General features: G+C 39.5%; 1 protein-coding gene across 2 annotated transcripts in view; it reads right to left on the bottom strand.

The window, feature by feature from the left end:
- parp14rs3 (poly(ADP-ribose) polymerase family member 14-related sequence 3) overlaps positions 1-25650 on the bottom strand; it is a 72209-nt gene that overhangs the window by 1981 nt on the left and 44578 nt on the right. For both annotated transcript variants that reach the window (XM_028806542.2, XM_028806543.2), the window contains exons 16-25: positions 21084-21260; positions 20739-20935; positions 20058-20103; positions 17174-17308; positions 15109-15171; positions 10420-10596; positions 8477-8659; positions 4935-5537; positions 4665-4825; positions 2752-2926 (exon numbers count right to left, since the gene is read on the bottom strand). In XM_028806542.2, the coding sequence (XP_028662375.2) occupies positions 2752-2926; positions 4665-4825; positions 4935-5537; positions 8477-8659; positions 10420-10596; positions 15109-15171; positions 17174-17308; positions 20058-20103; positions 20739-20935; positions 21084-21260 (1917 nt within the window). The remainder of the gene's footprint in view (positions 1-2751; positions 2927-4664; positions 4826-4934; positions 5538-8476; positions 8660-10419; positions 10597-15108; positions 15172-17173; positions 17309-20057; positions 20104-20738; positions 20936-21083; positions 21261-25650) is intronic.

Genomic DNA, 25650 nt, shown 5'->3' with positions numbered 1-25650 from the left:
ACTTTGCGATTACTGAGCTAACCAGTGTGTTCTTCATTCTTAACGATATTCAAGACATTTGCATTAGGCAATGCTAAGGTTTTACTAATGTCTCTAGTGTTTTTATTCTGGGTTTTCAGCCTCATAAAGGCTTTTTTGAATTTCATTATCACAGCTCATGTTGAACAATGGAAACTTCAGACTCCAAAGGGCAGAAGCAAACAGGTATCTTACGCCTGCACTAATAACAACAACAACAACATTTATTTATATAGCACATTTTCATACAAAAAGTAGCTCAAAGTGCTTTACATAATGAAGAAAAGAAAAATAAAAGACAAAATAAGAAATTAAAATAAGACAACATTAGTTAACATAGAAAAGGAGTAAGGTCCGATGGCCTGGGTGGACAGAAAAAACAAAAAAAAACTCCAGAGGGCTGGAGAAAAAAATAAAATCTGCAGGGGTTCCAGGCCACGAGACCGCCCAGTCCCCTCTGGGCATTCTACCTAACATAAATGAAATAGTCCTCTTTGTAGTTAGGGTTCTCACGGAGTCACTTGATGCTGATGGTCATACAGACTTGAATGAATAAAACACACCTGAGTAATCTCAAACACCTGTGATGGCAACTGTCCCAAGCATCGTGGTGCCCCCTGTAATCCTAATTAAACTGCTCAAAAAAAAGTAAAGGAACACTTTGAAAACACATCAGATCTCAAAGGGGAAAAAATCCTGCTGGCTATCTCTACTGCAATGGACTGGGTAATGTGTGTGTTAGGAACGAAAGGATGCCACATCGTTTGATGGAAATGAAAATTATCAACCTACAGAGGGGCTGAATTCAAAGGCACCCCAAAAATCAAAGTGAAAAAGTGATGCAGCAGGCGAGTCCATTTTGATGAAATTTTATTGCAGCAACTCAGAATTGTACTCAGTAGTTTGTATGGCCCCCGTGTGCTTGTATGCATGCTTGACAACGTTTGTCCTGCGTGATCACCTCCCAGATCTGGACCAGGGCATCACTGAGCTCCTGAAACAGTCTGAGGTGCAACCTGGCGACGTCAGATGAACCGAAACATAATGTCCCAGAGGTGTTCTATTGGATTTAGGTCAGGCGAGCGTGAGGGCCAGTCAGTGGTATCTTTTCCTTCATCCTCCAGGAACTGCCTGCATCCTCTTGCCACATGAGGTCAGGAATTGTTGTGTACCAAGAGGAACCCAGGACCCACTGCACCAGCATAGGGTCTGATAATGGGTCCAAGGATTTCATCCCGATACCCAATGGTAGTCAAGATGCTGTTGTCTAGCCTGTAGAGGTCTGTATGTCCCTCCATGGATATGCCTCCCCAGACCATCACTGACCCACCACCAAACCGGTCATGCTGAATGATGTTACAGGCAGCATAACATTCTCCACAACTTCTCCCAACCCTTTCACGTCTGTCACATGTGCTCAGGGTGAACATTCTCTCATCTGTGAAAAGCACAGGGCACCAGTGGTGGACTTGCCAATTCTGGTATTGTATGGCAAATGCCAATCAAGCCCCATGGTGCTGGGCAGTGAGCACAGGGCCCACTAGAGGATGTCTGGCACGGATGTTTCTGATTGTTTGGTCAGACACATTCAAACCAGTGGCATGCTGGAGGTCATGTTGTAGGGCTATGACAGTGCTCATCCTGTACCTCTTTGCCCAAAGGAGCAGATACCTGCTGTTGGACTGATGCCCTTCTACGGCCCTGTCCAGCTCTACTAGAGGAACTGTCTGTCTCCTGGAATCTCCTCCATGCCCTTGAGACTGTGCTGGGAGACACAGCAAACCTTCTGGCAATGACATGTATTGATGTGCCATCCTGGAGAAGTTGGACTACTTGTGTAATTTCTGTAGGGTCCAAATATCGCCTCATGCTAGCAGTAGTGACACTGACCGTAGCCAAATGCAAAACTAGTGAAAAAACAGATGAGGAGGGAAAAATGTCAGTGGCCTCCACCTGTTAAACTATTCCTGATTTGGGGGTCATCTCATTGTTGTCCCTCTAGTGCACCTGTTGTTAATTTCACTAACACCAAAAATGTTGGGTCTGTCCGTTACGCATTTACTTGTGAACCACTGGGACTAAAACCTTGATCTTAGTCTTAATCGAAAGGTTATGATGTGAAACAGGTTGGTTAAGCAAAAAATGTGGCAAGCAGCAACCTACTCTAAGTTATCGAGGTTTGCGTCTTTCTTAAGGCAAATTGCACAGACAGACGGATCAAGAAGATGGCACAAATACAAAGAAGAACAGCAACATCTGCTGAGCATGAACCAAAATGCACAAACAAATTATGTGATCAGAGGAAGGAAAATGGCAGTTCTGGAATCTGTCAAGAACATGCAGTGCAGCAGCCTGCTGGTAGTCAAACTGCCAGGGCTGGGGACCTTGATCATGGGTGGTCCTCCTGTTTCCTAATAATAATCCATAAGGACTGCATAAACTGAGTGTATTACACACATTTGGACAGTACTGTAAGGAGCAGGGGTCGTATTACTACAGACAATATGATGCTACAAGTGGACCACAGAGCAGAGCTGTGCTGTTTATGGTCTGTTCTGTCCATCCAGTCTGTCACTGCATGCTGTTAAGCTTCTGCTTCATGCACCCCACCACAGTAATTCAAAATACGTCAAATGACTAATCTCTACTAAAGATTACTTGTTGTGTTTATGGTAGGCCAGCACCACATTTTGCTTTGGTCAATATTTGTGATATGTGAAAATTTCAACTCACCATTTCTTCCACAGAAACTTCTATTAAAACCATTTTTATTAATTTTCTGGCAAATGTCTTTGGTGGTTCCATGGTACAGAATGCATTCATTCTGATCATTGGGGTATTTCCTGTCCACTGCCTTTTTCTTCACGGCATACTTCTCCCATTGGTCTCTGTTCTGAATTCTTTCAATCTAGAAGTCAAGTGGATTACAAAAACGTGATTTCTAACAGTTTCTGCTTTTTCTTAAACCCTTGCCTAGTACAGACTCGGAGGGCTGACACATATTTACAAAACCTTAGAGTAACATGAACTTAACATTTCCCAACGTGCTTAAGAGATTTCAGGACTGGAGCAGCTCTGAGCCCACAGTTTGGAGTTGGCAGTTCACCCAACCCGCAAGTCTTTAAGGGTGTGGAAGGAGAAACCATGCAGAGATGTAAAAGTTCCACCTTGGTCATGTCCAGGCTCCTGGATTCATAAGGTGGCAGCACCACCCACTGTGACATAGGCAACCACTAGACAACTCAGTTGGACTGCTGAAGTATCAACAATGACATGCTAAATGCATTCATGAAAATGATAAGCCTGTGGGAAGTCCACAATTGTGACGAACAACAGGCCCTCGTCCTCCTGTTCCCAAACTGCAGCAGTTTTCTGTCACAATACACAGTCTGTAGCTCCATGCTATTTTCTATCTATTATCTGCCAGTTTGGTTCCTACTGGTCATAAACTCCCACAGACATTGTTGGTGTGTTAATGTTTGGCGAAGTTAAGATGAAGTATTGGTTTAGCTAAGAAAATAATAATAATACATTTTATTTATATAGTGCCTTTCCCATGCTCAAGGCACTTACAGAATATAAGAAGAACGGCAGGGTATACAGTATATAGTGTTGTACAAACCAGATAAATAAATAAAGAAGATTACGACTGTGAATTCAGAGAAAGAAAAAAAAACGACAACATAATTGCTGGTCTCGCACACACACACACACACACATACAGGTTACATTAGCATCTTGACAGAGAAGTAAACTGAGAGAAAGGTAATAAAGTCAAGTAGAGCTAAAAGCCTTCCTGAACAGATGAGTTTTGAGTTGTTTTTTAAAAGAATTCATGGAGTCAGCTGACTTGATTAATTTTGGTAGGTGATTCCAGAGTCTGGGTGCTATACAGCTGAAGGCCCTGTCACCCATGGAGTGTAGATTAGTGAGGGGCACAACAAGATTACCAGAATCAGAGGACCTTAGTGGGCGGGCAGGCACATAGTGATGGAGAAGGTCACTGATGTAGTTTGGCGCGAGGTTATTTAAAGCTTTGTAGGTTATTAGTAGGATTTTATATTCGATTCTGTAGGACACAGGGAGCCAGTGAAGATGGAGCAGGATGGTGTGATGTGCTCGCTGCTGCTGGTCCGTGTAAGGAGACTTGCAGCTGAGTTTTGAATAAGCTGGAGCTGTGATATAAAATGCATGGCTTTGCATTGATCCACTATTGATCCTTGCTATAATTCAGACGTAGCCAAGCTAAATCCAGAGTGTATTCTCAAGTGTCAAGATACAAAGTCATACAGTCGTCTGACTGTACACAGTACCATATATACGAACGCACTTAGTTACGTAGTAAGGTATTAAACAAAAATAGGACCCTGAAACATCACAGATGACAAGCTTTATTATTTTTTGTGCGTGTGCTGCAGATTTTTCTTTTCACTTGAATTGTTTCTACTTTCAATTTCACTAAAAAGTCTTAAACAAAAAGAATTTTTTGTGAACATGTCACACTCTGTGCTTAGCCTTTGCCATCTCAGTAGGCATAAAAACCTTCATGGTATGGATCTACAATCCACGTTAACCAAAAACCAAGAATGGAAAAGAAAAACAATGCTCTAAAAATGAAGAATGCCTCCTGGTGGGAACACTCCTACCTGAACCACTTGAACAATTTTTTTGGATGTTTTCATAAAATGCTGGCATGACTTCATAAATCCTTTGCAGATATTTGTGTATTCCTCCGAGTCTGTGGGTAGCACCACTATACTGAAAGGATTCTGTTTGTCTGTCCACATTTCTGGAAGTTCAATTAATGCTGAAAAAAAAGTAAATGGTGCATTTATTAATAATAGTCCTTTCTGAAGTTAATCTGTCCATCTTCTATCTCATTTAAAACGACTGATTGATAGTTCAGCCATTCTTACCTGTGTCAGGATCGGTCAGAGGCACTCGTCGAATTCTCTTCACTCTTCCCTTTGCATTTGTCTGTATCATCTTCTCCAGATCCACATTGTAAGGTTTTCCTTTTCTCACATAAGTGAAGGATTTCTCCTTTTTTTGGTAGGCCAGCTCCAAGTCGTAGTTGATGCTCGATTCCACTACTTTCTCCTTCTTGCCAACAGTTTCCCATTGAACAATTTTCTGTATTCTTTCTTCTTCCTGTCTTCTGGCTTCTCTCTCTTTTGCATTTTGAAGGAATTTACTGATTGTTACAACAGCCTCTAGCACATCATCCCGCTTCCCAGTAACGGATATTTTGCTTGCCTGAATATCAACTTCAATTTGCTTTTTCTCACTCATCGTCAATATCTCTTGTTGTTCGCTGCCCAGTAAATGCCGAATGTACTCAGAATCAAGGTGGTTTGTGCAGCACTCCTCCCTGATCAGGTCATCAATGCATTTGCTTACCTTTGAGAGGTCATCTTTATTACGACCATATACTTCAACAGTGCTGATAGGAAAAGACTTGAGACAGTACCTATTGGGCACGTTCTCAGGTGTTCTTTTGGAGATGGCATTTGCCTGTCCTGCACAGGGGAACACAAATAACAACCCAGCATTAAATTTCACTTCTACATGTCATGACAGTGAAGGTCTTATGTAGGAGCTGCTGCAGATCACACTCACCCTCTGCCAGCCATTGGGTTTAACTGAACTCTTGTTCCATCAGGATGGACAAGTACAATGACCAAGTTACCAGTATTCAAGATTCACAAGAGGCCGAACCAAAAATCATATAATACATCAGATTTTTAAAAGGAAATTGACAAAAATGCTAATTGTAAGCTGATGTATGATGGGAAAATTGATGGGTACAAACACTTAAACTGTCCAGGTCTTTCATACTGTGATAGGGAACATCAACGGAGGAATTTAGCACATCAAGCCATTATGTGTTATGGAATAAACTGGAAACGGAAAATGATATACAGTTGAAAATAAAGCTCAGCCATCTTGTCACTCATCTGCAAAAAGGTTGCCTCTGAACATGCAACTAACTGAAGGGACGTGGCAATCTCTTTGTGGGCCTAGTTGATCTTGTGCCCTACATTCAAGCGTCTTTTCTTTGTATCCCTCAACCGCGATAAATCCATCCATCCATCCATTTTCCAACCCGCTGAATCCGAACACAGGGTCACGGGGGTCTGCTGGAGCCAATCCCAGCCAACACAGGGCACAAGGCAGGAACCAATCCTGGACAGGGTGCCAACCCACAGCAGGACACACACAAACACACCAAGCACACACTAGGGCCAATTTAGAATCGCCAATCCACCTAACCTGCATGTCTTTGGACTGTGGGAGGAAACCGGAGTGCCCGGAGGAAACCCACCCAGACACGGGGAGAACATGCAAACTCCACGCAGGGGCGGTAAATCCATTCTACAAATGGCATGTGTCAAGTGAAGACAAAATTGAAACAACACTGAAGTAGCAAAGGCATATGAACACTCACTTCTGACTTGGAGGTGTGGAAGAATAATTTTAGGGTAACATAGCATTCATCTTAAAGAAATAGCATAAAAGGTTAATAAATGTCAGAAACCTGTTCAGGCATATCAGGAAACCAGATAAAGGTCAAGTGAACAACAAAATGTACACTGAAATATAAGAATTGGTTTAGGAAAAATACTGAGATGGTCAAGTAAATAAATAATGTATGAGAAGAAAGGTTGATGTCATATACAAAATGTACTGAAGGATGACTAAGAAATCAGCAGACGTAAACGAGAATGGACAATTGTTATATGCACGGAAATTTCAAGGGTGGTGGTGCAACTCAAAGGTATAAGATGAACCAGAATATAATATAATAAGACTTTTATTTTATATAAATCATTTGGTTGTAAACCAATGAACCAGCCGGAGTAAAATGTTTGCATTGATTGACACTGTAAGTAAACTCAACAGTTTATAAAATGAATCTCTAGTCTTTGTATTCTCCGATTATTCTGACCGTACCATAACGGACTGCTTTTGAAGAATACTCCATCCAAGGCATTTTGCTGAGGAGAAATTCAAAAATACAATGAACTGCCTGATTACTGAATTGTTCTGTTAGAGGAGGTTTTTTTCTTTAATATGATGTTAAATTTCGACCACAGAGGCCATTCCTTAACTATGGCAGTCTGGGGTCAGGAAGAGGTAGCAAGGCTGAGAGAGCATGTCACTGTGTAACAGATGAACTTCAGATTCGGATGTGAAATAGAGAGGGGCGAGACCCTGAGTGATTCCTTGCTGATGACACACAATGATTAGCGCCGGTCAGCACTGTAAATTTTCGAGTCCTGTAGTTGATCACTGCCTGCATCGTTTTTCATCCCACATGTCAAAAGATGTGTATTAGGTGGTGTGTTAATTTGGCCACTGTGGGTGCGTTTATGAGTGTGCCCTATGATGGACTACCACAATGAATTGAGATTGGCTTCCACCTTGCACCTAGTACAGTAGAACCTCTGGTCACGAACGTTTCCGAACACGTACAAATCAGGTTACGATCAAAAAGTTTTGCATCTGTTCACGACCACACACTCTGATGGCGAACAAAAACACTGGCGGCCAGTTTCCCTACGCAGGTTCGTACGCGCCAATGATTTCCCATTCTCCATTTCCCATTTTCTTTTGTTTGCGTATGCAGGGCCTAACAAAGCAGCTGATTTTTCAAAAGGAGTTACAATGTTAACCAAGCAGAGGCCTCAAGTACTGGAAGAGGTGGAAAAACTGTTGCTAGTGTAGTTCAACGAAAAGCAACTTGCAGGGGATAGCGTAAGCGAGGCGATTATATGCGTGAAAGCCAGGAAGATTCATGGCGATTTGCTGAAAAATAATCCTTCTTCGAGTGGCGAAGGTGAGGAATTTAAAGCCAGTAGATGATGGTGATAAAAGTTTCGCAAGAGAAGTGGCATTTAATTTTTTCCCTGTGCTTAAAACTCATAAAAAAAAGTTTACAGCGAACGGTTCGTAAGGGTCTATCGCAAGCTCTTACAATGTTAGTTTTTTCTGTTGTTCAAGGTTTTCTCAGTGTTATTCAATGTTTTTACATTTAGTTTACTATTACACTGTGCATTCTATGGTGTAATTAACTATTTTTTTGCTTAAAAAATATACATTTACATACAGTTCGTACGGTCTGGAACGGGTTAATTGTATTTACATACAATCATATGGGGAAATTATGTTCGGGTTGCGTCCAGAGTTTTGGAACAAATTATGATTTTTCGTGACCAGAGGCACCACTGTACTGCTAGGATGGGAAGTAGATAATTGGGATGGATGCATGTTAACTTGTCACCGCGTTCTGTGCCCGCACTCTGAGAAGAGAGCTACACAAAAATGAACTGAAGTGAATGCATAGTAGATGGCCATGTGGGGAATTATGATAGTATGGAAGTATCTACGATTATGATATCTGATCAGGTGCTCCCAAACAAACATTTAAACATTTTCAGTGTTACCACTGACTTACCTTTATTCCCGGCAACAATTCTTTTAAATTTCTTTACAGCTGCCTCAAAATCGAGCATCATCTTCTGCTGAAATATCACAACACGAACCAGACTAACTGAAGGATTCTTGTGGCATGTGTTGTAGTTACGAATCGCATCAATCATTGCAGTGGCGACATCAGATGCGAGAAGGTTACCTGCCCCTTAAAAGACAAATAAATCAAAAAGGTAGAGGGTGACTCCTAGACTGCAGTGCCCAATTTTAGAGGTCTTTAACTCTGCCCATATCTCGTTCTTTTCATCTACCCAGGTGAGAATCTAGGAGTCTTTTTGTTTTGCACAATATTTTTTGAAGAGGGCCGCGTGATGAGGTACATCACAGAACTGAAAAATGTGGGCTTGAGTTGTAGCAATTTGTGTAGGAGAAGGTACAGATGGTTAAACGTATATGCACTAACGTTGGAGGGGGGTGGTGCAGACCACGGGATGGAAGGAAGAGAACATATGCAAACAAGTCAATATCACCATCCTTTCAATGCACAACTTCAGAGTTTGTCCAGCAAAACACCAGCTATGGAGAATGTTTTTAATCCTGCCATGAGTGAATGTGGAGAGTGTCATCAATCAAGACATACATGATGGTAAGCAATGGAGGACAATGTTTGTGGTATTTGAATGCAAGCTTTAAAGTAAGCCCACTTGAGAGTTGCTTATACTTTAAATTAAATGAGTCTTTAGCAACACATTCAAAGCTAGGAAGAGAAATGATACTTAGGGGTCACATAGTCATTTAGGGGTACTATAGCTATTGCACATATGCTGTTTTGGTATGCTTATGTCAGAAGCTTGTTTAAGCATAGCAGGAAACCAGATCAAGGTCAGGAGAACAACAAAAAACAAGAAGGCTCTAGGTGACTGTTCAAGAAGTTGGCTGACTCTCGTGTACCCAGTAAGACTTGACAGATGTCATCCATACAGGAACTCAAGACGTATTGAAAAGTATTGTAAGGACCAAGAATGTAATAGAAATTAGACTTATTTTGGGGTATGTGGGCTGCTTGAACACCCCGTGTCGTTTAACCAATCAAGTTAATATTCAGATGGTGGAAACCAGCAAACCAATCAGAGTATGATATGTAATCATTGATTTAGCACTGTTATTTAAATTCAGTTATCTATAGATATAGCTCTCTGCTTTTACTTTGTGACCATTCCAGTGTATTCCTCTCCATGATGAGAAATAAAAGGACAAGCTTCCTCCTGCCTGGTTCTTTGGATTGATTATTATTAATAGATATATATATATATATATATATATATATATATATAAATATATATATATATATATATATATATATATACAGTATATATACATACATACATACACATACACATACACATATATACATACATACATACACATACACATACACATATATACATACATACATACACATACACATACACATATATACATACATACACACACATACACACATATATATATATATATATATATATATATATATATATATATATATATATATATATATATATATATATATATATATATATATATTAAAGGTAACAATTTCTACCACACAGTCCTGTTGCAATGTTCGTTGTTTAATTTTATTTTGTTGTGCTTGTATCTGCCATGCTATCCTAGCTTCAGGATTATTACTATTGTTTCTTTGGATTATTATTTATATTGTAGTTTATCATTTTTTGCCTCCCAATGTTAATGATGAGTCAAAGTCCTTGAAAGCTGCTGTCTCTACAGTAGTTGTGTCTTTCACATTAGAATTAGCTTTCACCAGACCATCCATTAATTCCAATAAGCATTCACATTTTTTAACAGTCGTCAGTTGTTACTGGGGCAGTTGAAGGGGCCTGGTCATGTTTAAAGCCACCTACTATACCATAAGCTGCTATGAGATACGTTGATGTGCTTCCATATTACCTGTTCCCAAGGCTGGAAATGAGACTGATGTAATCTTCTTTTCTTCACACAGTTTCAGAACTGCTTCTACTGATTTGGTAATAGCTGGTATACTGGTTTGTCCTACCATGTGTATTATGTGCTTCACCGTCAGATTACCTGGCTTGGTAATCACCACACCGTCATTCGGTTGAGCACCTGGGAAAACAAATTAATTATTCTACAACATGTCTTGGAAAATAAGAAAGGAAATACATCAAAACTAAAACAGTCTGGGTGGCACATGGCAGGGGCTTACTTTGGAAAAGGCAAGGGGTCTCATGTGATCAAAGCAATTTACAGTATGGATCACCAACTGAAATTAATGGAAAGTCAGTTTAGGACACCACAAGGAACCCACAATGCCAGGTCAGAACTTTAAAAAGAAGTTCATACAGCACAAGGGTGCACTTGTAACTCAACAATATTTTGATTTGTCACTGCGTGTAGGAAGTACATGTTACGCTGAAAGACTGTCTAACTGGCGACCTGAGTTCTGTGCTAAAAACCACAAGGATTCCTGTGTGATCATCACCTCTGAGCATGTCAGTTGTTCATAATCCTCGTACTACAAGCAACTGTAAGATGCTGGTGTATTAGTAAAAGGCTATGGGCCATGTGTGATCCATTTAACACTAAACCCCACTAAATATACGTAACATGCATTCTTAAACCTGCTTAGTCCATTTCCAGGTCGAGGAGCACTGCAGCCCATTCTAACACCTCTAGGTGCCCTGGAAGGGGTACCAGTCCATTGTAGGCTCCATTTAAGCACACACTCATCCCAGGATCAGTCATAAGGACTAAGGAATGCTACTCCTGCTTTTTTACTCCTTGTCAAAAGGTAAGAAATACATTGGGTAAGGTGATTTGTTCTATGCAGTTTTATGCTTTAACAAATTCTCCTGAGAGTATCAATATGTTGCGTGTTCAAACATTCGTACGTTGGAACAATTTTGATGAGTACAGGCCATTCAGCTATAACTGGAATTGTAAAATAACTATTTGATAATTGTGATTTTTGAGCTCACTTATGTTAGCATACATGCAGCTGAAGTAAGGGCAATTTTTTAAGTCAAAGACCATTAGTGGTTAGAAGAGGTGCAGGGTTCACAGATAGACAGTCAAAAGAACATGCTGTGTTTGGGTCCTAGAAGAGCTCAGTCACATACAGCATATTCAAATAGTTACACATACCTGGTCATTGTCACAGATAGCTCACTGGGTTTTTATGGGCGCCAGGGAATTTCTGCTCAGAAACCATCTGCAAGAAGAATGCTTCCTGCACTCCGCCGAACCAAGACTACAGTCCACTGAAGAACTGGACGATGATTGTACTATTCTGATTGCTTCAATTCAGCCTGAATTCGTTTGTATAAATTATTATACTACATTGTATATTGGGAGTGAAAGATGAATTTTAAAGCAAATTAAATATATATCCTTTTGTTCCATAATCTTCTTGTCTTAATACTTCCACCATAGTTACTGAAGCGGCACATATACAGATTCAAGTACAGTATTTCCTGCATTTCTAAAAAAGAACACAATCCCAGGGAGCAAGCATTCCCTGCTGGAGACATCGGCCCATCAAACTTTCAAACAATTCTCTCAGGTTGTTCAAAATAACGTCAAGTTGGGATATGAAGGCCCATAAAGGCCTACTCTCCAGCATGTATTATTTGTCTATGGTTCTTTCTAACATTTCTGGGAAATGTACCATTAATGTTCTTGTGGAAGAATTTATTTTAAAACGACTGCTGGGAACCACTGTACTGATTCCTTTTCTTTTTTTATGCACTTTAATCATCCATCCATCTTCCAAACCTACTTTATCCTGAGCAGTTGTTCAGCAAGCATTGAGCACAAGGCAGGAACAACCCAAGCACAGGTCACCAGTCCATTACAAGAGAAACACACACACACAAGCATAAAGGCTGATTTACTGTCACCAGTCTTTCTAAACTGTGTTTCTTTGTCCCTTCTTAATCTCTGTGTGGTTAAACTGAAAAGGCTCAGCTCCTTCAATCTCTCCTCATAGCTCAAACCTCAGCCCTGGACTCAGCTTAACTGCTCTTCTCCGGACGTTCTCTAGTGTGGATGTCTCTTGTTTGTAATTGTTGCCCAAAACTTCATTTAGTACAGAACATGTATGTAAGGCCAAAATGTAACTAAGAAATTCACACTGTGCTCTGTACGTAGAACAGTACTTCTACCACCATCACCACCAGCAGTGCACAGAGCTGAACTGAAGTTGGCTGTTAACTTACCTTACTGACCTCCATGTCTTTGGAGGAAACAGAACATGAGCAGCAGACAGGCTATAGGATTTGAACCACTAATGTTGAATTGAGGAGGCAACAGTGCTACCCTCTTTGCCACCACACCACATAAGAAATGCGTGTACACTAAATTTATGGTATGGTATTTCTAACGTAGACACTTAAGTTTTTTTTTTTTTTGCATAAATGTTCTGTTAATTCAGTATTCTAGCTTTTTAAATATGAAACCCGAGGAAGTACACTGTATGCTGGCACTGTGCAGTTCTTCTTCTCCCACAAATGTACTACACTATCAGATTGTGGGTTCAGCACCGATGGAGATTTGGATGTTTGGCTTCATTTGTGGTTTCCATTTCCTATATAGCCGCCGTCTCCTTCTGCATTTGTTGGAAATGGACAGAAATTGCATCATTTTGGTCAATGTGAATCCATTGCGGCAAAATACGAAGTTCCGATCACATCTATATTTTAATCCTATCCTTGAATATTTCCATTCATCCATCCATTTGATATACCTGCCCAATCCGGTTCAGTCCTACCAGGCACCACAACTTAACAGCATTGAGTGGCAGTCTGTCGCAGGACAAACTCACCTGCACATGGCTTTGGGATGTGGGGGGAAACTGCAAGACACGCGTGTTTGCAAAGTCTACACAGGCGGCGATTTGATCACATTTCTACTTATGTCTCCGCAATGTTATCTCTGCCTATGATACTTAATAAAAATAAATACAGTGAGAATAATAAAAGGATTATTCAGTAAATAACTCATCTATAAAAATACTGGCAATTAGTATGCACCTTTATAAAACACAAGTGCCTGTGTATCTGTGTGTCCTTCTGGTTGGTAGGATTTAGGAGAAAAATTAAAAATAGGCAAAACATGTAAAAGAAGGTTAAAAAAAATCAACAATGATAATAAAAATATCAAATGTCTAAAAATAAGAAATTTGGTCTTGCCAGTCAATGCCATAGCGACAACCACCACATTTTCCCAGCAAAACACTTTGACTATAACAGCAGTCAGTTTGATGAGTCATACTAGAGGAAGCAGTGAAAATGGGGGACTCTATCTGAAGAGGAAAAGACCACTGCAAAGGAAAGGGATCAGGTGTGTATTATTACTATTATTATTATACCAGAGCAAATGGACAACCCATATATCAAATGAAGATCATGAGGTCTACATCGATTACTTAGATTTCATTCTAGACAGGTAGTACAGCTACATGTAATTCTAACTACTGCATAGCATCATTAGATTTACACACCTAAAACAGAACAAACAGCAAAAACAATTGATTCCAGTTCCATCAAATGATGATGGTGCTTATATAATGCACCGGTGAGGCCTCATCTGGAGTACTGTGTACAGTTTTGGTCACCAGGCTACAAAAAGGACATAGCAGCGTTGGAAAAGGTCCAGAGAAGAGCGACTAGGTTGATTCCAGAGCTACAGGGGATGAATTATAAGTTAAGATTAAAAGAGCTGAGCCTATACAGTTTAACCAAAAGAAGATTAAGAGGTGACATGATTGAAATGTTTAAAATTATAAAGGGAATTAGTACAGTGGATTGAGACTGTTACTTTAAAATGAGTTCATCAAGAACACAGGAGCACAGTTAGAAACTTGTTAAGAGTAAATTTCATATAAACATTAGGAAGTTTTTCTTCGCACAGAGAACCATAGACACTTAGAATAAGCTACCAAGTAGTGTGGTAGGCAGTAAGACTTTAAGGATTTTTAAAACTTGACTTGATGTTTCTTTAGAAGAACTAAGTGGATAGGACCAGTGAGCTTTGTTGGGCTGAATGGCCTGTTCGCATCTAGAATGCTCATCAGAAAACTCTTAAGTGTGCTTTTGAAAGTCCTGTGTTAAAGTGGCACCCCATACCTGGTTGTCTCAGACCCCCATGACGCAGAGCCAGAGTAAGGTGGGTTGGTAGTGAAAGTCATAAGATTAAATTGAGCTCTTTGCATCTCTCTACTGTATAGTGGCTATTCATGAGCAACAGAGGATGGCAGCCATAACACAACTGTGGATGTCAACCTCAACAAAGGCTTTAAAAAGCTGGAGTTTGCAGATGGTGCTCGGGGATGTGCTGGCCAGTTATTCAAAGATTTACTTTCAAGATGATTCCCACTACACAATACACAATTATAGAAATCAGAGTGGGAAGACAAAACATTTCACCAAAATAAACAATAAACCTTTTTCTGGGCTTACTATAAATCTTTAGGAAATACAATTCTGTCTCTTTCCTCCAATATAAAGCAATTTGACTAAAATACATAAAAAAAGGATAATGATGATAAAAATGAGTGATGAGAACTAGAGAGGCAAACTGGCAGAGGCACAGTCTTAATAAGTTAGATAATGTGCTTACCTAAACTCTGGCACTCATCTGCTACAGACTGCCCAGCTGCTTTCAGAATTGCTCCAGATACTCCTGAAATTCAGCAAGCAGGATAACCGTTAGCTGTCATGACTGCCACAACATGCTGTGATCAGGTCAAACAAACAGTGCAACAAAACCGTTAGAGTGTCAGGACAGCACAGGAAAGTGAACTGTTGGAGTGCATTGATGTGCTGTAGTGCTACTCAATAAGGTCTCTGTTTTTGGCAACATTACTAAATAAACTAAAATTAATTACTAATTATAAAAAAAAGGAAAATGGAATCCATTTCAAATTTCCAGTCGTGTTATTAGACATCAATACAATACAATACAATACAGTTTATTTTTGTATAGCTCAAAATCACACAAGAAGTGCCATAGTGGGCTTTAACAGGCTCTGCCTTTTGACAGAACAGACCACGAGTAATCCTCAATACAATATCTCTCTTATTATAAAAAAAAAATCTTGGGACGAGATGAGACTTTTTTCCTGCGATGAGACGTGATCTTTTGAAGAGAGACACTTTCACGTCCCATGAGACGGTCAAGCCACGTGATACAACCTTTGGAAGCAAGTTCCGTGATGCTTTTGGCAGACACACTTCCTGTGCTCTCAGCTCTTAAAATTTTTTTGTGGCAAGAGATTTAACCATGCCTGGGGCCAGAAAATGACAAAGTAGAACGTCATAAAGAATTCAAACACGTTGACACAATACACATGCCGAGCAGGTGGTTAGAGATAATGAAAGTAGGAAAATTCAAAAGTCTCAAAAAAATGATAGTAAAGATCGCATTAGCGCAAACAAACGTAAATTATCACTCGGTGAAATAATGGAACAGGGAAAAGAGATCGAATAGTGTTTGAGGATGTCTGCCGGAGAAGAGAGACAAAGCAGTGAGACCAAAGGGCAGCTGCTGTGCAGGCTTTTAAATGTTTGAAGCGCCGCATGAAGTACAGATCATGCAGCATGGCAGCAGCAGTAAACCAGCAGCTGATCGAGCAAAGAGGAGGTTAAAAAAATTCTTATTTGTTTCCTATTGTATCAGCATTTTGGGTTTTGGAGGAGCAGCAGCGTCTCCTTGGGGTGCGTTCAGCCCTCCTCTTCACAACAGTGCATAGCGCTGGTGAAGCCCCCTAGTAATAGTAAAATAAAAATATTACAAGTACAGAGCAGAATTTAACAGTACATGATATCACATAATAGGATTTGAATTTGGTCAGAGTCCTGGAGACGTCAGCCATCAAGCTGTCTCCCCTTATTGGCCATTCTACAGCTGAGAGACAGCGCTGGGCCAGCCAATGGAATGAAAGGACCCCTCTACCCGACAGTGCAATCTGTATGTGTCAACCTTTGAAACATTCTGCTCCCTAAACCTTAAGTGTCGTTTGGTCAAATGTTCACTTTTGAGTATCTGGTTTTAGTCCAGTGGTGTAGTTTATATACAGCATACATCTTCTGAAGGTACTGTAAAGTTGAAGTCATCCAAAAGCAGTTGATGTTCCCACATCATCATTTCCTTCATTTTCTGACAGGATGAAGCAGCAGGTAGAAGCCCCACATGGAACCCTTTTGAAGTGGAACAAAACCTAAAGATGTTCCGACTTTAAGGATGCAATCTGGTGGTATGTGAATGTCATCAAACTGGAAAAAATGGATCCTCATATAGCTCTGCAACCAGTTAACGTGAAAGGCATAAGTAGAACACCAGTGGATATCCTCATATGCAGCACCCATGTGCTCTGCAATAAAATTGTGAAGCTTTGCTTGCAAAGATGTCTCACTTTTCTAACAATAAAGTTCCCTTAAGTGGCTTCACTCCGTCACAACATATTGTCTTCTACAGATACCTGATTACAAGCACACTCATCTCATCACACTTCTTGTGATCCGATCCCTACATTTACAATGACCTGGCAGTTTTGTTTGTCTATTGATCCTAGCGTATCACACTGGAGGACATTGTTTGAGGTAAATAAGCCTGTTGAATATGTTCAAATTTACAGTAAATAACAAACAAACAAATCTGCTGATAAAAGTCTAGATGTGCCTACCAGATGAAAGGTCCAAAGTAGCGTTGGTGCTGTTCACGATTGCCTCCGTCCTTTCAGAAGTGAGATCTCCCACCTCTACTTGCAACTTTACAGTTCCGATTTTTATATCGATATTGGTGGGCGTGTTTGATGCATCTGTGGACAAAAGAAAATAGGCTTGTAAAAATGGATAATGACTTACCTACTGTAGTTTTGTGTTATAAAATATAATGTGTTTAGCTGAAAACATCAGCAACTATAACGGCAAATTCAACTTAAAAACAGAACAGCTGATGGATGATGACAAGAAAAGGCTTACTTTTGAATTCAAATTAATCAGGCCTGACTGAATCGGCATGGAAAAGCCAACTTTTGGTCTACTAAGACATTCTTTATATATTCAGATGTTCTCCAAACATTAACGTTTAATAAAACTAGTACTGAAAAGGGAAGGATTTCATAGCTGCACCAGAAATTCTACGGTTTATATGGTCTGTTCAAGTGTATATGGTGAGCATATACCACCACATGCAATGGAAATGGGTTTGGAATGCTTTGTGTCAAATTAATTTGCTCACAATCATGTTATAAATTAAAATTACCAAATTAACTTGTGTTCTAAAGTTAAGCATTATTTGTATCAATTTAGAAAAATTAATAGCCTTTTCCTGCAGTTTAAAATGAGTTCAATGCGAAAACAAAATCTTTAAAACGTGCAGAAAATGTCAGTTATTCACATCAAAAAATGTAATCAAATATTGGTCGATACTCGACCAGTCAACGTATGAAAACACAACAATAAATAGTTTGTTTTCTTTGGTAGAAGGTGACACACATCCAAGGTTGCATCGCAGCTATGTCTGGAAGGGCCAATGCAGCATGGAATGTGACTGTATGTGAAGTGCCATTTAGGAAAGAAAATAACCCTATGATATGAGTGTGCATCTGTCGTTAAACGACTGTGTCTCTCTGCGATTCAGTGTGTGCACCAGCACTGCATATAATACAATTGGATTGGAGTACACATGGGCTGCCAGGGTTGTTGCACATTTTGAAGCACATACACTCACAATAGTGTGATAACAGACGTGTACCCAAATCAGGTGATGTCATGGCATACCGACAGCTCTGCCTCTATACGTGACACAATTTGTGCATCTTTTGTTACAAGCCACGGCAGAGCATAACCGTTGATAAAACAGAATTGGATTGGACAGATACAAGGAGGTTAATGCACCATTCTGTGCAACACTGACGCAACAGACAATTGTGGAAAACATCAAAGCTCCAATGACAGCCACTGTAAGCAGACAACTGAACAGGAAACGTATCCTTACCTCAAGAAAACAGTATGAAGAACCTGTGATCAAATTACTTTTGTTGTCCCAAGAAGGCATCAGAAATGCTAAAGGCTCGTTTTCTTGTGCTGAAATCTTTACTGCTTTAAAATGGACACCATCAGTAAGATTTGAGAGTTTTGCTTTCACGTTTGGACTCGTACTAATTCAGCAAACCTATGCATTTTTTTTTACTTTACAGAAAGCGCTTAAAAGTAGGACACAATTTCATGTGGAAAATTTATATATACCATGATTATGAAGAAATAACTTTGATTTGAAAATAACCTAACTTCCCTTCCCTTCAAAAAAAATGTAAAACCAAAGGGTACCAAATAATTGGTGTTAGCAAATTAGGTTTTTAACTTTTTAAAATAATCTGAAACATGCTTTCAAGGAGTCATGAACACACATGAACACAGACAGAAGAGCAGCTTCAGCGACAGACTGCTGTCACTGTCCTGCTCCACAGACAGATTGAGGAGATCGTTCCTCCCCCAAACTATGCGACTCTTTAATTCCACCAGGGGGGTAAACGTTAATATTTAACATTATACATAGTTATTGTCTGTTTTTTTTTTCACCTGTATTATTATCATTCTTTAATTTAATATTATTTATTGTATCAGTATGCTGCTGCTGAAGAATGTGAATTTCCCATCGGGATTAATAAAGTATCTATCTATCTATCTATCTATCTATTGATGTGTGTTCAGTATTTGTAGGGTGCCATTTTGAAAATCTCAGCCACCTGTATGAACTGTGAACACTTAACTAAAAGACTTTTTTAAAAATGTTTGTAAGCTTGTTATTCCATTTGCATTGACCTGAGCCAATTCTTATTTACCATATATACTCGCGTTAAAGTTCTCTCACGTATAAGTCGGGGCTTGATTTTACCGTATAATTTCTGGTATTTTATAATGTCGGTCATATAAGTCGAATGCAGAAAACTCACGCTATTGGTCCAAAGAGATTACGATATGCTAACGCCCACCTAGAGAGTAACCACGGAGCACACTGCCTTTTTTTCTATGTATCGTGCCTACGTGACCACACGGTAATACCCGAAATATTCCAAAGCAACGTTTGCACTGTTGTGTGTTTTTTGTATCTCACACCCCCATACACCTTTATCGTATGAGCGTCCCTTATCTATGATGGAGTGTTTGATCAGAAGGAAATATGAAACTGGTTTTAAATTGAAAGTCGTTGAAAGTCATATTTTAGGATTGATTTTTCGGGTTTCAAGACCTGACTTTTACACGAGTATATACGGTATATATTTTCTTTTAAACCACATCATTAATTCTTCTAATACTTATCATTTGTGATTATCTATTTTAGAAAGGAAAGTATTCACTCTGATTAAACAAGGAATTCACAATATATGAGAACATTGAAAGACAAAATGACATCTGCTCATAAAAGCTGTAAGCTCCACTTGAACACATGTAGAAAACACCCCTTGAACTCGTGTATGTGGCCACTGTAGTCTTTGAGAAAGGAGAGCTGGCCTGACCATGACACACTCGTCTGAAAGACAGACATTTTGTAGTCAGCAGTACCTTCAGTGTCCGACTTTGAATCTTCGTCATTGCTGGCAGTGGCGCCCTGCAAAATGCGTTAAAAAAAATTACTCCAAAAAGCATCCACAGATGCGGCAGAAAGCTCAAAATTAAAAGCATATTTTAGTTTTAAATAAAACATATTGAAATTCTATCTGCTGTGTTATGATTCATTACAACAACAACAACAACATTTATTTATATAGCACATTTTCATACAAAAAGTAGCTCAATGTGCTTTACATAATGAAGAAAAGAAAAATAAAAGACAAAATACAAAATTAAAATAAGACAACATTAGTTAACATAGAAAAGGAGTAAGGTCCGATGGCCAGGGTGGACAGAAAAAACAAAAAAAAACTCCAGACTATTACTATTACATTACTATTCTTGATACTTTAAGATCGCTTTTCCCATACTGAACAAGTCTGAAAATAGTGACAGATTGATTTGAATTAAAAATGTATAGTATAGCACCTATATACAGATGTTCGATGGATTGCAGATATATTGCATTATTGTTTATCTTTTACTTGAAGCGCATTTGTAAATATTTTCAGAGCTCTAAGCAGGACTAATAGAACAGGAGCTGCCTAAGAATTACGTGGATTCAACTCCAGTCCAGCTACTAGGGAATGCTCTACAGAAAATAACAGCGGGTGCTACATAGAGATGACATACCTTCATTACATTTTCCTTTAAAAGGAACCGGGTAATACTCCACAGCTTTATTCCAGTCACAAAATCCTGCAGGATGTTGTCCTTGTCCACAACAATATATATTAGCTTGAGGGACGATGAGGTCTGTTTAGATAAATGATTTTCAAATCCTTGTAGCATGGCATTAATGACATTCCTGGCTTTTAATGTTCCTCCTCCTTAAATGAAGAATAACAAAAAAACACACACACACCTTTGTCAAAATAAAAGATAAGCCATAAAAGTTAGAATGTATTATATAAATCAGAATTGCAATCACATAAGGATTTAGTAAAAAAAGGAAAAATGATGTGCGCACTCCATTACCTGTCCCAATGGCAGGAACAGACAGTGTCGAGATTTGTTGCTTCTCACACTCCTGGAGCACTTTTTCCACTTTAGACGTCACGTCACTTATGGTTTTGGGCCCAGCTAAATGTATGATGAAGTCACAATTGAGTGAGCCGCCACTGGTTACCACAAAGTCCACCGTTGCATGACTGCCTGTTTAAAAACAAACACTTTGGCATATTATTCCATATCAATGTTATGGCTTATAAACATTTTCCATTTGTTGTATCACAGCTGTTTATTCATCTAGGTGTCATAATTACACAATGATTTTTTCAAATTAAATTTAAACTGGTATAGACTAAAGATACAGGGAGATTCACTCGAAAGAGGCCCGAATATTCTGTAATAACTCTTGCTAGGATGAAGCAATCTGAAAAAACAACGTGCAATGTGCTCCTCATGTATATGGAGCTTCGAACAAGCAGGGGTGCCCCTGAGTCGGAGCGATGACGTAGACACTGCACAGCTGTCGTGACGTTTAACCTCCGTTTGCAACTTCTGGGTACATACCACCCGTATCCCTTCACTCAGTCACTCGACTTCTCATCAGGATGGTGGTGTACAGTATTGAGCAGCGCGTCTTCATCGTGCGAACCTATGGGTTCACCAATTCGTTTAAGCGATGTCAGAATCAACTGGATGATCGCGAGTTAACGAAAGGTTACTTCCAGCAAGATGGAGCAACGTGTCACACATCGGCAAGAAGCATAGCAGAAATTGAGTCTTTCTTCGGCAAACAGGGACATTTCAAAGGTGCTTTGGCCACCACGGTTGCCGGATCTGACACCACCAGACTTCTTCCTTTGGGGTATGCTCAAAGGAAACGTCTATCGGAACAAGATTTGAAGGAAAACATCCAATGTGAAATTGCTGTTATTCCCTCACCCCAACCCCAAAGATGCTTGCCAAAGCGTTCAGGAACATGTGTCTGGCAGAAAATGGAAACCACTTCCAGCATCGCATGTAATGCAATCGATTACACATACGTCAAGGTATATAGGGTATTTTGTTGGTTCAGATTGCTTCATCCTAATGGGAGTTACAACAGAATATTGGGGGCCTCTTTCGAGTGAATCTCTCTGTATTTCTAGCTGGTTCAGTATTGACTTGTATGAAATAATGCAATTAAGATAAAGATATTGCTTAGATTCTAATCTTTACCTGCTTACACAAATAAATCTTCATTAAGAAACTGAAAAAATGTCATAGGCTACTCACGGCTATTTACGGAGTGACATTGATATAAATATCTAGAAGTAAATACACATTGAAATATAAATTTAATGTAGAATGAACACAAAGACATAGTTTAAACTTAAACAAGAGTTTAAACCTGAACTTTTAACAAAATGCTACTTCAGCAAATACAACCTGAATCTGAGTGGCTTCCTAAAAGGCGTTGAAAAGATAGCAAATAAGAAAACGAGGCCAGTGTATTAATTCTCAGTTTGGTATGGCATATGAGACACAGACGCTTTGAGTAAAATATAAAAGATCCAAATGACTGTTGACTTGGAATGCACTGCTGATGACTGATTTAATTGAAAGAATAAGCATCTCTTAAATTAACATACATTAAAACTTGTGTTAAAACTCCGAAAATACTATCCTCAATTGTTCATCAACATCAACAACTTGATAATTATACTCTACACAAGTGTTTTTCAGCTGGTGTGCCATGAAAATAACAGTGTAGTAGCCCCGAGTCCTGACCTGAGAGAGACTCTCTGCTCAGGTGGTCGAGACCCGTCTGAGGAGGATGGGCCTCCCGACATAAAAGCAGCTCTGTGATCGCCTTAAATTTCGTCGCACTCCGACTCCTCTACTCTGTCTATATGGTGTTTCGCCTCAGCGTTCGTCGCTCTTTCACGGTTGAGCCCCTCTACTCACTCTTACACGGGGTAGCTGCAGCACGGGTGAGGACAAGAAGTAGCAGCGCGGTGTGCGACTCCTGTGCTCCGCCACCAACCTCGACACAAAAGCGCTTCAGTTCTAGCACCTTCCACACTCATGCTCCTTTCACCCTTTTCCCAGGACTTTCTGCTCCCACTCAGATGTTTCATTTGCATAACGCACTGCGCCTCCTGAAAGTACAGTGCTCAGCAGCTGTCCAGCCACATGGCCCTCTGCCTCTCCAGCATGAACCGTATAGTATTATTGTTTCGTAATGTTAAAAAAAATTACATGAAAATACCACCCTGACCAAAGTTCTGCCTGAGGCGTATGCCTCGTTTTCGTACCTGGAAGCAATATTTTTAATGCGTTAAACAGAGGAGATTAATCGCAAAAATTGATGCGTTTACTTTCCCAGGCCTAATATTTATTCATCTATCTATTTGCATATTTGTTTATTAAAACAGCTTCTGTAAAAAGCCCGATTTCCCCATGGGGACAAATAAAGTTCTTTCTATCTATTTGTCTGTCTCTGAAGGCTGTGGTTTTAATTTAATTTGTGTGAAATGGATGGTTGTGTGAAGGTCTCACCTCTGGTGTGGGGCGAATCGAGTGTTTTGGGTGGTCCTCTGACCAGAGAAATTCAGAGTACTTCTAGTGTGCTTGTTGAGTAGATGATGTTTGTTTTTCAATATGGCGAGTCGTTGAAGCCTTTATATCCTTCCACCTGTTGCTTATCTAGTCACACTCAAAGCAGCAGGATAGCAAATATTTATGCCATCTTGCATTTTTTCTGGGGAGGTGGGACACCAGGATGCAGGTGCCATATGTCCCCTGAGTGACCTCTTCATGACAGGTTTTATCTTTAGATGTTGTATTACATGCACTGTCTTCTTATTCTGATCCTCGCTTCACTATCTTCACACACTCCTCATTGCCAGGCAACACGGGAGAAGTCGGCGTAGACACGTTTAGAAGGAGTGCTGGTGATGTTGCGGATTTTAATTAATGGTCAGAAGACGTTGTGGAAAAACAAATATGGTAACACTTTACTTTAGGTACTTCAAAAATGCATTTATTCCTCATTCACTACTATGTTACAGGACCTTAGTAAACACTTCCCTGGGTCTTCATAACACTTACAAAGCATCAATAAAGTGTTTATTCATCTCTGCAATGTGACCCAGTAACAAAACGACACTTTGAAGTGGTCTGAGGTGGCTTACCTGAGACATGTTACTCTTCATATTACATATTTAGTGTAAGACGTGTGAATCCTTCTTCATATTAAAAAGTCATTTTACCATCATGTCAATATGGCACACAGCACAGAGATGAATAATCCATCTAGTGATGTTTTACAAGTACTACGAATAGCAGAAGAAGCCTTTATTAAGGTCTTGTTACGTAACAGGAAATGAATAATGAATGTGTTTTGCAGTACCTAAAGTGTTATGATAAATAAAAGTGTTGAACGTCACAATATTGGCTTTTGCATATTGAGTTTTTCTTAAATATCAAATCAAATTGATCGGGAGTTCACATCCTGGGTTCTCCCAGCGTGAAGGGTGCTTTGAGTAGTGAGAAAAAGCGCCATATAAATGTAAAGAACTATTATTTTTAAATTTGATATACCCCAGCCCGTGCACCATCACAGTAAAACTTCATACAAACTAAATATTTGGCTCCTGAACTAACCAGAAAAGATGCATGTCTCTAAATCTCTCTCTCTCTCTATATTATATATATATATATATATATATATATATATATATATATATATATATATATATATATATATATATATATATAAGCTACCGTAGCTGTTTGTTTGTCTGTCCAGGATGTTAAATCACCTGCAGCTCGCAAACCGTTTGAATTATTCACCTGAAACTTGGTACACATACACTATGTGACGCCTGCTATCCGCTTTCGGGGTGATGATTGACCTCCAAGGTTATTCCTCTTTTTATTTTATTGTAGAATCAACTCTTGGCAGCAGCCAGCAGGGTGGCTGTGTGGTGCATGTGTACGAGCGCCGTTCTCATTCCTACCACTTTCACTGTCACTTCCCCTACGTCTTCATATCTTAATTTTTGAGGCAGATTTGAAGACTTAAGTGCCAGCTTAAGTGAAAAATTAAAGAAAACGTACTAAGTAATTACAAGTCAAGTGTATTCACTGCATGTTATCGTGCAGTGCGCAGTTATTGGTATATATATATATATATATATATATATATATATATATATATATATATATATATATAAAATCCAATGTCTGTCTGTCTGTTTGTCTGTCCGCTTTTCACGAGAGAACTACTTAATGGATTTAAATCGGGTTTTTTCCTAGAATTTGTTTGAACATTCCGGTTGATTTTGCGACCTCTCTCTTGGCGCCAAGTATCATAGTTCACTTGCAGTACGATTTTTTTGTGTGAATCCGAGAGAAACGTAGCAGGCTGAGGAGAGGAGTGTGGGGCCGAGGGGCGTTGCTTACCTCTGCTTAGCTAGCAATCGAGAGAACTACTTAGTGGATTAAGATCAAGTTTTTTTCTAGAATTTGCTTGAACATTCCGGTTGATTTTGCAACTTCTCTCATCGTGCTAAGTATCATAGTTGGCTTGAAGGAGCGATATATTCGTGCT

This window comes from Erpetoichthys calabaricus, chromosome 8, assembly GCF_900747795.2.
Source record: "Erpetoichthys calabaricus chromosome 8, fErpCal1.3, whole genome shotgun sequence".
NCBI lineage: Eukaryota > Metazoa > Chordata > Cladistia > Polypteriformes > Polypteridae > Erpetoichthys > Erpetoichthys calabaricus.
Note: the sequence above shows the minus strand (reverse complement) of the source record. Positions and strands in the feature narration are given on the sequence as shown.